The 16,391-nt window shown below is 42.8% G+C and overlaps 1 protein-coding gene across 1 annotated transcript in view; it reads left to right on the top strand.

The window, feature by feature from the left end:
* Window positions 1–15,832, top strand: part of tamo (PUB and ZnF_RBZ domain-containing protein tamozhennic) — a 62,012-nt gene extending 46,180 nt beyond the window's left edge. Inside the window, exons 6-8 of the mRNA XM_080287206.1 lie at window positions 168–512; window positions 1,405–1,526; window positions 14,726–15,832. Coding sequence (XP_080143332.1) covers window positions 168–512; window positions 1,405–1,526; window positions 14,726–15,832 — 1,574 coding nt within the window. The remainder of the gene's footprint in view (window positions 1–167; window positions 513–1,404; window positions 1,527–14,725) is intronic.
* Window positions 15,833–16,391: the final 559 nt, after the last annotated feature.

Below are 16,391 nucleotides of genomic sequence, written 5' to 3' on the forward strand. Positions count from 1 at the left end.
CAAAAAGAATAGGAAGACACTGTACGTAGAGTTTGTTAAGGGTATAGTAGTACATCTGTGCAGACTTGTTATATGAGAAAATTATCCTTTTATCTTTTGTGCCACCAATTTCCATCATTGTAAGCATTTATTTACCTGCACCTTTTGATACCCTCTGCAGACTACAGCTTCGTCGACAGGCCCCCCCTTGCCCGTCCGTCAGTCCTCCATTGGGGGCACCTCCTCCTCCCCCTCCTCTCTCTCCACCCCTCACCAAACCAACCCCCCACCCCAGGATAAACCTGTGCCAGATCAGCTACGAGGGAATGTTGCTGGTGCGAGTGGCGCCACGAGCAGTGGAGGTGAGCAACGAGGGGGAGGTTATCACCACCACCACCACCATGTGCTTCATCACTCCACCCCCACCACCACCACTGCTGCCCCTGGGCCTGCCCACAGCTCCCATCCACCCCCACCACAAGCCCCTGCCCCACCACTTTCATACTCTCGTAGTGCAGACACTCCAGACACAGGTATGCGTACTTGTATAGTATGTCTAGTACAATGAAGCTTTTTTTGCTTAGGTACTGGAATATTATTAGATTTGAACTTTGGAATAAGAGAGTGCAATTTAGAGCTTTATTTATCCCTGTCTTTAAATGTTTACAGGCCTTATGCACAGATGATAGTTATTAAACAAAAAATAAAATGAAATAAAAAATCTTCACTTATGTTTGCTGTTACAGAAAATTTTATTCTTGAACTTTTGCTGCAACAGTTATACACAACTACCGGTATTTCATTATGACTAATTTGGGATGATTTAATTCAGTTTGAGGAAGGTCATAAATCAAAGTGGTTGAAACTTCAGTATGAGTAAATGCTTATAACTCAAAAGGATTGAAAACTGCTGCTTCTTAGTTACCTTTATTGTGCACGTAAGTTTACTCAGCTAAAGGAAGGCCCTTGCTGCAAAAGTGTGTCCTCAAAAAGTTTATATGAAGTTAGCCTTTAGTTAAGAATAATTTTGTAGTGTGATTTTCAAAGATGAGGGACTGCATGCAGAGAAGACACAGCCAGATATATGGTAGCTGCATTAAGAAGTAATAAAGATGTTAGGAACTACAGTTTCCAATGAGAAGAACTGACTCTTGGAACCAGCTTCCAGGTGAAATTGTGTGTTGAAACCATTCAAGAATTAAAAATAAATGTCTAGTATAATAGTACAAGAAGACAGTACATCATACTCCTGAGTCAGTTGTGTAAAAATACAGTAAGGTAAAAATTCACATTTTCCATTAGTAACAGAAGTTACTACATCATGAGTCTGACTCGGCCAAGTCATATTGTAAATAGGTGAGAACATACAATATTTTGCATATGATATATTGTATAGGTGATGATATATAAATGATTACTTTGCAGGGAAGAGCTTGAGCAGCATAGGTGTGGGAGTTGGAGGTCAGGTACCAACAGCTAAGCTGATAGACCTGGACTCTTCTCATGAGGCTCATGCCTCGCAACGACCCTCCCACCTCCTCCCCAAGGTATTTTTTTTTTTTTTTCCCCTCACATTTTGTTATCAGAATGATCTTTATGAAACCTGACCCATCACTCTAAGAGTCTCTTGTGAGCAGAAATTAGTTGGCAGTCATCATAATCAGTATCATCAGTCTACCCCAACCTTCTATTTAAAAAATGTATCTGTTGGTTAGAAAGGATCCAAATTTTAAAATAGTGGCAACTGAACAGGGAGTTGTTGAGAGAAGTGTCAATGAACAGTACAGAGTTCTCGAAAACAACCTGAGAGTTGCTGATTCATTGCGTGGATGGACAACAGGACCCCAAAGACATACCGGTAGTAACATGGTGGTGGGATGAGGGTGTAGATACAGTTATGGAGAAAAGAAGTCTTTCCTGATAATGGAAAAGGGGTGGTAACAGAAGAATACTTGGCTGCCAAGCATAGGGCTAGAAAAGGGAGTTTTATACGATATATATATATACTGTATATACATATATATATATATATATATATATATACTGTATATACATATATATATATATATATATGTAAATATATATCTATGAGACCCCGCATGCAAGAGTATGCCCATGCACGATTTTTAAAAGTGGCAGAAATCACGTTTAAAGTTTTTACAACTTTGAAAAACGATACCACAAAAACTATTATACCTAGGATAATGGCGTTTACATCATTTCAAAGCTGATTGTCTCTACTTTATCCCAAAACTTTTTAGTAAAGGTACTATTGTTTTAACCCAAAAAAAACAAAAAACAAAAAAATCGACATATTAACATATAATGCTGCTCTTTTATGCATAAACTAGCACCGTTGTCCTCGTTGTCCTGTGTTTTTATGTGAACAGAAGATATTTTACATCTGTTAAATGCAATAACAAACAAAATAACACAAATAATACTAGGAATCATGATGTTTTACATTAATAATCTTATTAATGAATACAGTGGTAGCACTTGATAAAGGGTGGCGATGTAAACCCAATGTTATATCTATGGGTTTTCGCCCTTATGGCTTGAGTCATACTGTACATCACATCCACCAAGTCCGCATGAAAGTACATGCTCTGAGGGACTGTGGGATAGCATTATCTCAATTTTCGACAAGGTGGTGCATGGGTATACTCCTGCATTCAGGGCCTCATGTATATATATACAGTGCTCATCAGAAGTATCGAGCGCCTATGGCAGGGCGCGCAATACTTTTGGCGAAAAAAGAATCACCTGTTATTGGTACTAAAAAATTGAGCCAGATGTTTGGGGCGCTAGCATGACGTCATGGGAGCTTGAGGCCTTACTGTGCGCTGGTTGGTTCCCACCTCTGTTGCCTACGGGCTGCGTGAGAGAGAGGAACTCCACCGCGTCTCTCTCTCTTATTGCGCCATTTTTTACCTTGTGTCCCGCAGTGTTTTGGCTTTTGCCACTTTGTTATGGCACCTACCCGTGAACTATCAAGTGAAATCATATCCCAGATCATTGCTCTAAAGGAGGCAGGCCACCCCACAAAGGAAATTAGTGAATTGGTTGGTGTGGCTTGATCGACAGTGCGTAGGTAGTGCCCCCATTTTCGAGTGGAAAACAGTGGTGACGTTCCCACAAAGAAACCGCGGTCTGGTAGGCCCAGGAAAACTTCCCCGAGGTCTGTTAATGTTTTAAAACGTGCAGTGGAGTCTAATCCTCATGTGAGTGCAAGGAAAATAAAGGAGAGCAACCCGGAAGTGTTTGGTGAGGTTTCTGTGCGCACAGTGTCTCGAAGAGTCCATGAACTTGGTTACACAAGTCACAGGCCAGTGAGAAAGTCCCTTCTTACACGTTACCAGCGACTTCGTTGGCTTGCCATTGCTAACAAATACCTTAACTGGGGTGAGGAGCAATGGTTGTCAGTGTTGTGGTCTGATGAGGCAACGTTTAGTGTTACCTGTAATCGAGGAGCACGGGTGTACTGGCGCAAAGGTAGTGACCCGCTTGACCCCCGTTACGTGGAAAGCACAGTTAAACACCCTGATTCACTCATGGTATAGGCTTGTTTCTCTGGTAAAGGTTTGGGGAAGCTTGTTGTGCTTCCCAAGAACTGCAGAGTGAATCAGGACATTTATCTGGAGCTTCTTTGTGATGATTTACCTGAGTCCTTCGAGCTCAGAGGTGCACGAGTGTTTCAGCAGGACGGTGCACCTGCTCATAAAGCCAAATCAGTCACCAATTGGCTTTGTGACTGCAAGGTCTCATTCATGAAAGACTAGCCAGGCAGTAGCCCAGACCTCAACCCGATAGAAAATCTCTGGTACCTCGTAAAGAAGAATCTCCAAGGGAAGGATGTGAGCTCTCTGCCTAAACTGGAAGCAGCCAATCGTGACTCCTGGGACAAAATACCCCTCCAGCACCTCAGGAACCTCGCCCTTTCACTTCCAAGACGTCTCAGGTCCGTGAAGAAGCGTAAAGGATACCCTACGAAGCACTAAAGGTAAATAAAATTCATTATTTATATGTTTTTTCAATGTTGAAAGGTTTGTTTCGTAGGAGGGACGCAGGGCGCTTGATACTTCTGACGAGCACTATATATACACTGTATGTATATATATATATATATATATATATATATATATATATATATATATATATATATATATATATATATATATATATATATATATATATATATATATATATATATATATATATATATATATATATATATATATATATATATATATATATATATATATATATATATATATATATATATATATATATTTATATATATATATATATATATATATATATATATATTTACATATATTTATATTTATATATATATATATATATATATATATATATATATATATATATATATATGTATATATATATATATATATATACAGTCACCTCTCACATAACCCACGAATATTGTTCCTGGCAGGTCCCGCTTTATGAAAATTCAGTGTTATACAGCCATATGTTTACATGTTAAAGGGTTTCGTGGTACCCAAGCCAGCCCCAACTTCACCTTTTGGGTCAATTTTCCGGGATTTTTCCCAGGACATTTACCTACTTAAAAATGACTTTAGTACCCACAAACACTGAAGGATTCCTCAACTTGAACTGAAGAGTTTGTGTGTGTTTATAGAGTCGATTGGAACTTCTTCCCTCTCCCGTCAGTTGCATCATAACAAGTGCTGGGTCAGTCGTTGACTTGACACTTTTTGGCGATGGCACAATTATGTTCTCCTTTCTCCTTCTGCTTGATCACATCAAGCTTCTGCTCCTGGGTCAAACTGATCCGCCATCTTGCTGAGTCACGGTAGCGCGGCATGGTTAGGCTGGGTCAGGTGACCAAAAAAAAGAGCAAAGTTAACACACAGCATGTGTGGAGGCAGAGGGTTGACTGGACTGGAGTGGCACAGGAATCAGGGTTGCCAACTCACATTTTCAAATGTCGCTATGCTCATGCCTAAAAGTCGCTAAAATGTCACTAACCATCCTATCAAAAGTGGCTAATATTAGTCCTCCCCTGCCCCCCCATTTTTAAATCAAGTTATAGCAGCTTTTTCTGCACAGTATTGATGAAATAGGTCAGTATTAATCAATAGGTCAAACATGGCCACTGTTCTCTTCACTTTTTTTGCTTCACCAAATTCTTAAATGGGAGAACTGTGTCACATTCTACTGAAAGGTTCTGCAGCTTTCTTGTCTTTGTGTTTCAGTGTTTCTCAAGGTCGCACAGTTTTGCAGAGTATACTTGCAAATTTTACACAATCCATTTCTGTCATCTCCAGGGACCTTTCGAAGCCAGTTTTTGTACTTTTTGTCTTTTAGCCACGCCTTTCTAAATTTCTGAAAATATTGTGGCTTGCCCATTTTTAAGTAAATCCAAGCACTTTCTTCAGGGCTCATAGTAGACTTGTGACTGAGTGCGTCGTGAGCACTGTGTAGGTTTAATACAGTATGTACTGAAGTTTCGTAGACATGTCGTGTATGGACGCTGGTGCCACTTAAATTAAGTTAAACAGCTTATTTCTATTATATTATGCTCATCACAGATCATTAACAGAAAATTGGTTGGCATTTTTTTTTCTAAGTCGTACCAAATGTACTTAGCACTACCATGAGTACCAAATCTCATACATGCATTTTAGTATCTAGCAAAATCAGCATAACGTGTGGCGTGGTCTGGGCAAACCGCCAAGAGGCAGGAAGGATCAAGGGATACGTCACGGGCAGATGCAACACGCACTATGACTAAATCAGCAGGCGTTTTGTCTGTTTTTTACCGTGTTATGACCAGTTGTCTCACGTAATGACTAAATATTCCATAATTTTTGGCCTCAGGCCGCATTTTCACTATCGTAGCAGCATAGTACATTCTTTTATGAAATGGACAATTTCTCCACTCGCGTAATATTTGTCAAAATCGCATTTTGACCATATCTTGGACTCAAAAAAAAAAGGGGGCTTTGATGTGACTGTTTCCACACTCCCTGATCGTGCGTTATGTGTGAGGTGACTGTATATATATATATATATATATATATATATACATACATAAATGCAAGACATAGGGAATCAAAGGCTAGAAGTCCGCAAGATTGTTCCCTTCGAGAAAAAAGTAAAAAAAGATAACACAGGGAAAAATCTGTGTATCAGAGACTTTTAGGGGGGTAACCCAAATAGTTTTGAGAGAAGAATATGATACTTAAGGTGGTAAATCAGATGAAAAGAGAAAACAGGGATATCATAGGCGAGCAGTGTGTGAAGAATGATGAAGAAAAGGTAGTGGTGAACATTGAAGATATTAAGGATGCCTGGAGAGAGCATTATAACTGGTTGCTGAATAAGGTGTTTGACTGGAAAGGGAAGATTTAGAGTAAGCAGATCCAGTGTTTGGCCCTTGGCTTTTGATTGATGCTGCCACTGTGAGCAGGGCAAAAGGCGGGATGCAGTTGGGGAAGGTGGCAGGTGTGTCTGGGTTGACTGCCAAAATGCTGTTGGCCTCAAGAGATATAGGAGTGGGCTTAGTTACTGATTTGATAAATACGATTATACATGAGTGTGTTTCCCAGATGACTAGCTGAGGAGCGTTATTGTATATATGTACAAGGGGAAGAGTGATGCCCAGGAAAGAGGAAATTATAGAGGCATAAACCTATTGGACTAGATAATGAAGATAATGGAGAGTTCTAGAAGGCGTGATTAGAGTAAGAATGAATATTGACGAGATGCAGTGTGTGTTTATGCCAGTCAGTTGTTAGACAGCTTCAGGAAAGATATATAGGTAGGAGGCTGTAGAACAGGGAGTACTCCTGAAGGGAATGGGAATGCTGGTGATAGGGAGAGCTGGAGCTCTTGTTTCACTGGCTACCTAACCAACCCCCTTTGCTGACCTTTTCAGTGTGACACTAACATGGAGAGTAGACCAGCATACTCTCCCAACCTCTTCCTTTATCTCATACACTACACCACATGCGCTTTACGTGTCGCACAACGTACCCAACTATGTCACAAGTTAACGCCAGCAAGGGCATGCAGTCAGAAAACTTTGCCTCACCTACCTAGTGGCGAACCTTTTGAGGGGAGGCGTGACGACAGCTTCACCAGCATACATGGGGCTAGAGTGAGATGGGGCTCAAATCTGTGCTAGAGGGTACAGGGCATTATGGTTCCCAGGCTGCCGCTTACGCATAGTAGAGAGGGGCCCAAACCTGGGAGTAATGCCCCAGGAGGCTGCCCTGTCAGTGGGTGTATAATGGCAGGGCAGTTACAGTGCCAAGGCATGCTTGGAAGGTGTCCCTGTAGCTGTCCTGGCAGGGTCCCTGAGGCCACTTCCACAGCCATTGGTCAAGGCTGGTGGGTTAGGGGTCCCAGAGCCAGTGCCTGGACATAGGACTGTGCAGTGGGTGGAGCCTGTGGCGTGTCTCTCCACTTTATTATTTTTACTAGTTATAACCAGGTTAAAGAATGAAATTCAAAGCATGCCTGAGGACACTAAATCACCCAGGGGAATCAAAGTGGTGTCATGGTGTATGGGAAGTTTGAGGGGTAGAGTGAGGAAAGTGTTTGAGACATTGAGTAGGAGGTGGGTGGATGTGGGATGTGTGCAAGAAGTTCGGTATGGAGGTGGATCAGCCAGAAAGATTGCTGGGAAGGGTTGTTATTGTAAGTTTTTTTGGCAGGGTAGGACAGATAGACAGATGGATATGGTGGTATGAATGTGTTGGTTGGGGAGAAATGGGTGGAATATGTTATGAATGTTATGAGAGTAAGTTATAGGATAATAGTAGGTGAAAATTTTGTCCGATTGGAAAATGTTTGCATTTAAATCGGCATATGCTTGACAGGCAGGCTTGGATGAGGTAGAGAAGGATAGATTTTGGAGTGACTTAATATGTGTGGTAAGTGGTATGGGGGATGATGAAATTATAGTTTTGGGAGGGGACTTAAATGGTCATGTAGGTGAAGCAGCTCAAGGATATGAAGCAAATACATGGGGGATGTGCATATAGTACAAGAAATGAAGAAGGGTAAAGGATACTTGAGTGTGGAGAGGCAATGAACATGCTTTTGTACAACACACATTTTAGGAAAAGGTAGAGTAGGTTGATTACATATGAGTCTTGGGGAAATAGCAGCCAGGTAGACTATCTCCTGGTCATGAGGGCTGATAAGAGGTTAGTGAGGGATGTTAATTTTATTGGGAACAAAGAGTGTGTGCAACAACACAAGTTATTGATTTGTGATGTGATGCTTAAGAATTGGGTGATAAAAAGGACCTATGCACCTAGGAGAAACATATGGAAGCTGAAAAACCAAGCAGTAAGGGATGCATTCTTATGCGAGATGAGGAGAGTGTTGGCTGAACAGGGAGATGTTGACAGAAGTGTTAATGAACAGAACAGAACCCTCAAGAACAACCACTTGAGAGTTACTGATTCAGTACGTGGATGGACAAGAGGCCCACCAAGACATGAAGTAACTTGGTGGTGGGATGAGGGTCTAGACGCTGCAGTTAAGGAGAAAAGAAGGCTCTTCCAGGAATGGAGGAAGGGTGGTAACAAAGAGAAATATTTGGCTGCCAAGCATTGGACTAGGAAAGAGGTTTATAGGGCCAAGTCTGGGTCAAAGAGACTTTTACTTGATAACCTAAATTGTTTAGAAAGGAAGAATATGATATTGAAGGTGGCAAATCTGATGAGGAGGGAGAGCAGGGATATCATAGGTGAGCAGTGTGTGAAGAATGATGAAGGAAGGGTAACGGTGAACCGTGGGGTATGAAAGATGCATGGAGAGAGCATTACAGCCGATTGTTGAGTGAGGAGTTTGAGTGGGACAGGGAAGGTTTGGAGCCAGCAGATCTAGTGTTTGGCCCTTGGCCTTTGATTGGCACAGCCACTATGAATGGGGCAATAGGCAGGATGCAGGTGGGGAAGGCAGCAGGTTTCTCAGGGTTGAGTGCTGAAATGTTGAAAGCCTCAGCAGATATAGGAGTGAGGTTAGTCACTGACATGATAAATATAATTATATATGAGTGTGTTGCCCCTGATGATTTGCTCAAGAATGTAATTGTAAATGTGTACAACAGTAAGGGTGATGCCCTGAAAAGAGGAAATTATAGAGGCGTAAAGCTTTTAGACCAGATAATGAAGATGATGGAGTGAGTTCTAGAAGATATGATTAGGGGAAGAGTGAACACTGATGAGATGTAGTTTGGGTTTATCCCAGGCAGAGGAACCACAGATGTCATACTTTAAGAGTAAATGCAGTTAAAACAAAAGTGACGGTATCTAGGGCTGGTGATGGTACTGTCAAAGAAGAGGGAGAGTGGTCATGTCCTTTTGCTTCAAGGGGATGGGAAGTAATTCCATCTTGTGCAGTGTCTGTGATATGTGGGTGCATAAGAGATGTAGTGGTATTAGAGGTAGACTGCGAGATAATGCTAATTTCATGTGTGCAGTGTGTCAGGGAGAGCGGGTGGAGATTGTGAGGCGTGAAAGGATTGAACTTTCTGGCGAATCTCTTGAGTGTGTGGAAGAGTTTTTTAATTTGGGAGACATGTTATGTGCAGGAGGTGGGACTGTGTGACTAGAGTGAGGAGTGGTTGGAAGAAGTTCAGGGACTGTTGCCTCTCCTGACAATGAGAGGGCACTCCCTCCATGCTAAGTGATCTTTGTATGCAGCTTGTTAGGAGTGTAATGCTGTATGGTAGTGAGACATGGACAATAAAGGAAGAGGGTATTTTCAGGCTCAGATGTACAGAAATGACAGTGATTAGGTGGATGTGCAGTGCATCCCTGAGTGTGAGACTTAGGAGGTACCTGTACTAGGTTTACGATGGAAGAGTTGAGGGATAGGATGGGACTGGAAGTGTACTGATGTTATGATGAGGAGGAATAGATTGAGATTATTTGGGCATGTGGAGAGGATGGGGGATGATAATTGGGTGCAGAAATTGAGAAGTGTTATTGTTAAGGAATAGAGTTGTGAGAGGTAGACCGAATAATACCTGGAACGAGGTCATTGAGTGTGACCTCAGTGATAAGGGACTGAATAGGGAAGCTGCCTGAGACTGAGCAGCATGGAGAACTGCCATTAGGTGACCAAGGCTGACGCATGCAAGCATGTTGTAGCCTTCATAAACAAACAAACAAAAATTAGTGAACGAAAAGAGATCTGTACTATGTTTTTGTTGATTTGGAGAGGGCCTTTGACGGAGTCCCTAGGGATGTGGTGAAGTGGGCAATGAGAAAGCTTTGGGTCGAGGAGTAGCTGGTTAAAGTGACTGTGGCTGTGTACAGTGGAATTCTTAAATCTTGGTCTTATGAGACTGGGCACAGGCCGCGAATTGAGTATTTCACAAGCTAGAAATAACTGATCTTATTGAGAAAATTACTTATGAGTCTGTCATCTTGGAAACTTTGCCCCCCTTATCCCCTAACCTACATCAAGCTGGTCACAGCCTACACCAAATTGGTCACCAGCAAACACTAACAACCTGGAAAAGAAATTAGTAAAGCATATTTAATGGAAATGAGCACTATTGTAAGATTCTTACCTGACTCTGAGTGGCAACATTGTTTGAAAGGACGTGGAAGGGGGAGAGGAGTTCGAGATTGTCCATCCGTGATCCTGTTAGGCCGAAGACATTTAGGCTGTACCTAACCTAATCTAACCTATATTTTGGCCATAAGGCAATTAGGCCATTTGCTGCTTTAGGCTGCTATGGCCGAACTGGTTTACAGCCAAAATGACCATGGTGTGGGGAGAGGGGTTCCAAGGCTTGAGGCAGACTACAGCCTCACGGCACAAAACAAGTGCGCTGCTTTCTCATTCTGCCACTTCTGTGCTGCTTCCTCTTCATCAGCCTCCCTCAGGAACCCCTCAGAGTTCAGTGTGGAGGCATTGGAAGCGGTGTCATTGTCGCCCTAAGGTGCCACCATGGTGTGGGGGGAGGGGTTCCAAGGCTTGAGGCTGACTACAGCCTCACAGCATGAAGTGAGTGTGCTGCTTCCTCATGCTGCCACTTCTGTGCTGCTTCCTCTTCCTCAGCCTCCCTCAGGAACCCCTCAAAGTTCTGTTTGCATCCATTGGAAGCGGTGTCATTATCGCCCTCAGGTGCCTCCATGTTGTCATAAGAGTCATTAATTCATTGAGCTTACCAAACAGGTGTGGCCTTTCCATATTTTCTATTGAAATGAGTCTTTCACAGGTTAATTTTTATTATTCCTGGATTACTGCCACTACTGGGCATTTTTATAAACATTTCTCTTAAAGCTATGAATGAGGATTTAGAATGTGTGATACACTGACCCATCCAGTCGGAGTGGTGGTTGGTAAACAACACGGCCAGTTGGAGAGATCGTTCATAAACACTGCCAGTGGCAACCTGCCAGCTTCCTTGAATACCCCAATTTTGTTTTTTGCTACTCACTTCTTGCAGTCACAAGTCAACAGTTAATTCTGTGTTACATATGTACCAGAATTTCTTAACTTGGGATTGTGAGTTTGTTATTATAGGTGGAATTGCCACGTTCATCTAGAGAAGAATTACGTGGTGTGATTACTTCTTTACCAGACAGGTGTGGCCTTTTCCTATTTTTTATTGAAATGAGTTTTTCACAGGTTCATCATCATCACCATCTAATCCTGTGTTGCCCCACGAGGAGCGTTGTAGCCCGGGGCTAGACAAGTTGGTCCTGACATTTAACCCGTGGATTGTGAGCCGCAGCTGAGGCTGGGAAGCACCGCATTGCGAGCCATAGCTCAGGTTGTGCAAACCTTCCAGTGGCCGTGCATCACTGCTCACTCCTCCACCCCTATGCAAACTTAGGGATGGTGCTATGCAAAGACAGAGAGAGAGAAAAAAAAATTTTCTCTCTCTCTCTCTCTCTCTCTCTCTCTCTCTCTCTCTCACTCACTACTCTGCCCCTACGCAAAATTACGCATGGCGCTATGCAAAGATGGAGAGAGAAAGATTTTTTTTTTTTTCTTAGCACATGATGCCATGGATGTTTATCTTCAAGATTATGATCAACAACAACTAATTTTTTTTTTCTTGCACCATGGGGTGGGATAAAAAAAGGTACCGGTACTTGTGCAGTCCACGGGTTAAGATGAGAGTGATCAGCCTTACTCATCCCTGAGTGGCATTATGTTAGCAATAAACCCAACCATCCCTTGGATATAAACCTGCACAGGCACAATCAGATTGGAGCGCCTTAATTACGCACTAAAACACCAGGCGCCATAATTTGGTTATATGGTTATCACGTAGCATAGTAAATGGTTTCCTGGTGTACAGGAAACTATTTGGCTTATCGTTCAGTATAGAGTCACCCATAGGCAGAAGGAAGAAGAAAGAATGAAGGAAACAAAGAAGAGAGAGTGTAGAGTTACCCATAGGCATAAGGAAGAGGAAAGAACGAAGAAAAAAACACAGAAGAGGATGGAAGGAAAGACGAAAGGAAGAGAGGAAAGAGCGTTCACAGGTTAATTTTTGTTATTCCTGGATTACTACAGCTGCTGGGCATTTTTATAAACATACCTCTGAAAGCTATTGACGAGGATTTAGAATGCATGATACACTGACGCATCTAGTCGGTGTGGTGGTCGGTAAACATCTGATATTGCAAAATGTTGCATGATGTTGCCATGCATTATGAATTCGCTCTTTAGAAATGAGTGATTTAGGAGCTTCCACTGTATGTCGGTGTTCGCACCCAGGTGAAGCGAGTGGAGATTTGAGTGATGAGTGTTGTGTGAATGTTTGTGTGCTTTAGAAGTCAGTCTTGAGCCCCTTATTGTTTATCATGGTGCTTGAAGCCCTCTCACGGGGCTTCAGAGGTGGACTCCTGTGGGAGATGTTGTTTGCTGATGATTTGGTGTTGATTGCAGAGACTGAAAGGGAGATGGAAGAAAGATTTAGGAAGTGGAGTGATAGTATGGGGCACAAGGGCTTGAGAGTAAATACAGATCAAGCAAAGGTGATGATATCTAAGGTTGGTGGCAGTACTGTCAAAGAGCGAGAGTAGTCAGATGCGGTTTCCCGCAAGGGCATGGGAAGTAATTCCATCTTGTGCAGTGTTTGTGATAAGTGGGTACATAAGAGATGTAGTGATATTAGATGCAGACTGTGAGAGAATGCTTATTTCATGTGTGCAGTGTGTCTGGGAGAGCATGTGGAATTGTCAGGCATGAAAGGATTGATCTTGCTGGTGAGTCTCTAGAGTGTGTGGAAGAGTTTTTTTTTTTTTTTTTTCTTTACTTGGGAGATATGTTGTGTGCTAGAGGTGGGACTGGAGTTTGGCCAGAGTGAGGAGTGGTTGGAAGAAGTTCAGGGAGCTGTTGCCTCTACTGATTTAGAAGACTCTCCCTGTGTGCTAAGGGATCTTTGTATGTGGCATGTGTTAGGAGTGTAATGCTGCATGGTAGTGAGACCTGGGCAGTAAAGAAAGAGGATATTCTTAGGCCCAAATGTATAGAAATGACAGTGATGAGGTGGATGTTTTGTGAATCTTTGAATGTGAGGCATGAGGGGCTAAAATTGTGATGGATGAGTTGAGAGGAAGGATGGGACTTGAATGTATTTTTGTTGTGATGAGGAAGGGTAGATTGAGATGGTTTGGGCATGTGGAGAGAATGGAAGGTGACAGTTGGGTGTAGGAAGTGGGAGGTGTGAACATCGAGGTTAGGGTTGCAAGAGGCAGACCAAAAAAGACCTGGGACAGCTTCATAATGTTTGAACTCATGGGGGACTGAGTAGAGAGGCTGCCAGAGATCAAGCAGTCTGGAGAACTACCATTAGGCAACCAAGGCTGACACATGCAAGCTTGTTGGAACCTTTATAAACGATACAAAACTGTACGAACCATTATCTTTTGCCAGCGGCCATAGCACATTGAGTGTACAACTTCTCTTCCAATCAGCGAAGTTAAGCAACACTGGGTCTGGGAACACCAGATACAGTTGGCATTGTTCTTAAATGGTAGGTGGGGGCGCATACCATCCAATCTCTCAATGGAGAGCTGCTCTCAGGTGACTGCCCATTCCTCTCTACCTTCCTACTTTCCTTCCTTCCTCTTCTTTCTTTCCATCAATCTTTCCTCTTCCTTCTGTCTACGGGTGACTCTACACAGAGTGACAAGCCAAATGGTTTCCTGTACATCAGGAAATCATTTACTATGCTGGGTGCTAACTATATACCAGATTATGGCGACTGGTGGTTTAGTGGGTAATTAAGGCATTCCAGCTGAATTGAGCCTGTGCAGGTTTATATCCAAGGGGTGGTTGGGGTTTATTGCCCATGTAATGCCACTCTGGGATGGATGAGGCTGGTCACTCATCTTAAATGTCAGGACTAACTTGCCTAGCCCCGGGCTCCTACTCTCCTCATGGGGCAACACTGGGTTAGATGATGATGATTATGCAATTTGTGAACATTTTGTGTTACATGTGTTAATACCCTATAGCATTGCGATATTTGGACATGAAGCATGAAGTTTCCCATTCATACATAGAAAGAATCCCTTCATTGTCACTGAGGTAACAGCATTCTTCACTTATTCCATTCATCACTTATGATTCATTAGCAGGAAGTAGGGTTAGGATGATGATGTTTATTCATGTGTATTTTGCCTCACCTCTTGTTAAAGTAAAAGTGTCAGGAATAAAATTTTATAATCCATTTCAACTCTGATTATGATGTCTCAATCTCCAGGTGCTGCCTCACAAACGTAGTGGAAAGGTTTCTGGGGGCAGCAGTCGTGCGCTTCCTCCTTTAGATACCCCTGATGCACCCCCTCCCCCACCTCCACCACCTGAAGTGTTCCAGGCAGGCACCTTGGATGAGCACCTGGAAGCCACGCTGTCCCTTGTCAAGGACCCAAATAGGAACTCTGCCAACCTTTCCACCCCAAATGACCAGGGGGCTACATCCTGGGAGACATGGGACTTTGTGTACCGAGGGCTGGAGAAGAGAGGTTACAACAAGGACATTGGGGACCGTGGTGACATACTGCACCAAATCACACGTCAGAACCTTTGTCCTGATGGTGTAGCTCAAGGTAAGAATACTAACTTGAACAATAAGAAGGACTTAACCAAGAACAAGCCATTGTCCATCAACCAGGCCCTGCAGGCACTAGCACTCAATGAGCCTCGAGAGAGAGTGGAGCGACCCTCTGCCTCTAGCAAGAGCTCTCACTCGATATCTCATGGTGCTGGGCCAGATGTCTTCCCCAATCTCACAAAAAGAAATAGTCTGTATGACAATCTTTCTGCCGGATTTGAGACAGCTCCACAAGACAGTGATGACTATGAGGAGAGAAAACCTGCACTAAAGAAAACAAGCAACATAAATCGTGCAGAAACTAGGCTGGATGCGGGCACCAAAAACAACATGAGTGCTTCATCCTCCCCTCGAAGCCTCAGTATCAGCAGCAAAGGGTCTCATCCACGCCATGATCTGCCCTCAGACAATTCACGTTCCTCTGGCACGGTTCCCACGTTGCAGCCAACAACTTCCACCCTTACCACCACACAGGCTGGCAGGGATGGAGGTACAACCCTCTGGTCCAGGGACACACAGACTAGCAAGGAAAGCTTAGCCCTCACTCCCTGGTCCTGCAGTACTTGCACTTTTCTTAATGACAAGAACCGCACAGTGTGTGATATGTGTGGCAAGTCCAAGGTACCAGGTTCAGAGTCAAAGCCGCTAATATCAGGAGGGCGACAGTGTCCACAGTGTACCCTCATTAATGAGAGAGATGCCCAAGATTGTTCTGCCTGTGGAGTACACTTGGAGGGTTCTTCCACCTATATTTAAGAAAAGATTACCTGTGAAAGAATTTATGTATAATAGAACACCAAAGCAATCATGTAGATTTTGGTAATATTTTGGTGTCAGTAGATCATGCGGAGGAGAATATCTCTGCTCATTATCCAATAAAAATTATTTTGTGTTTCCTTGGCCACTAATCTCAAATATTGCTGTTTATGTGACTTGTTACAAGCCGCTTTCTTTTCTCTTCCCCTCCCCCCCAGTTCACAGCCGTTATAGTATCTAAAATTGCCATGAATCATCAAGTGTTGATCAGATTATGAAAGGCAAGAGGAGCACCAAAGATAATGGCTTGTCTTTCATCATTGTAATTTATGTGTTCATTTTCTCATTTGACCAAGAGCACCAGCATAGGCAAGTGGGTACCTCTGCTGCCTTACATTATTATATCACATCACTGCTGCTAAGTGGGCTTTAGTTCTTTGTTTGTATTACCCATAGTTTTCTTTCTTCAGTAGTGAGGTTGCCAAAATTTTTATTGTTATAATCCTTGATAAACAGTACAAAAAGTATGGATCTTGAGAGAAGAAAGTGGCAATATCAT

The sequence above is a fragment of the Coenobita brevimanus genome, chromosome 14, assembly GCF_032717465.1.
Source record: "Coenobita brevimanus isolate Jiangsu-jjx chromosome 14, ASM3271746v2, whole genome shotgun sequence".
In the NCBI taxonomy this organism is placed as follows: domain Eukaryota; kingdom Metazoa; phylum Arthropoda; class Malacostraca; order Decapoda; family Coenobitidae; genus Coenobita; species Coenobita brevimanus.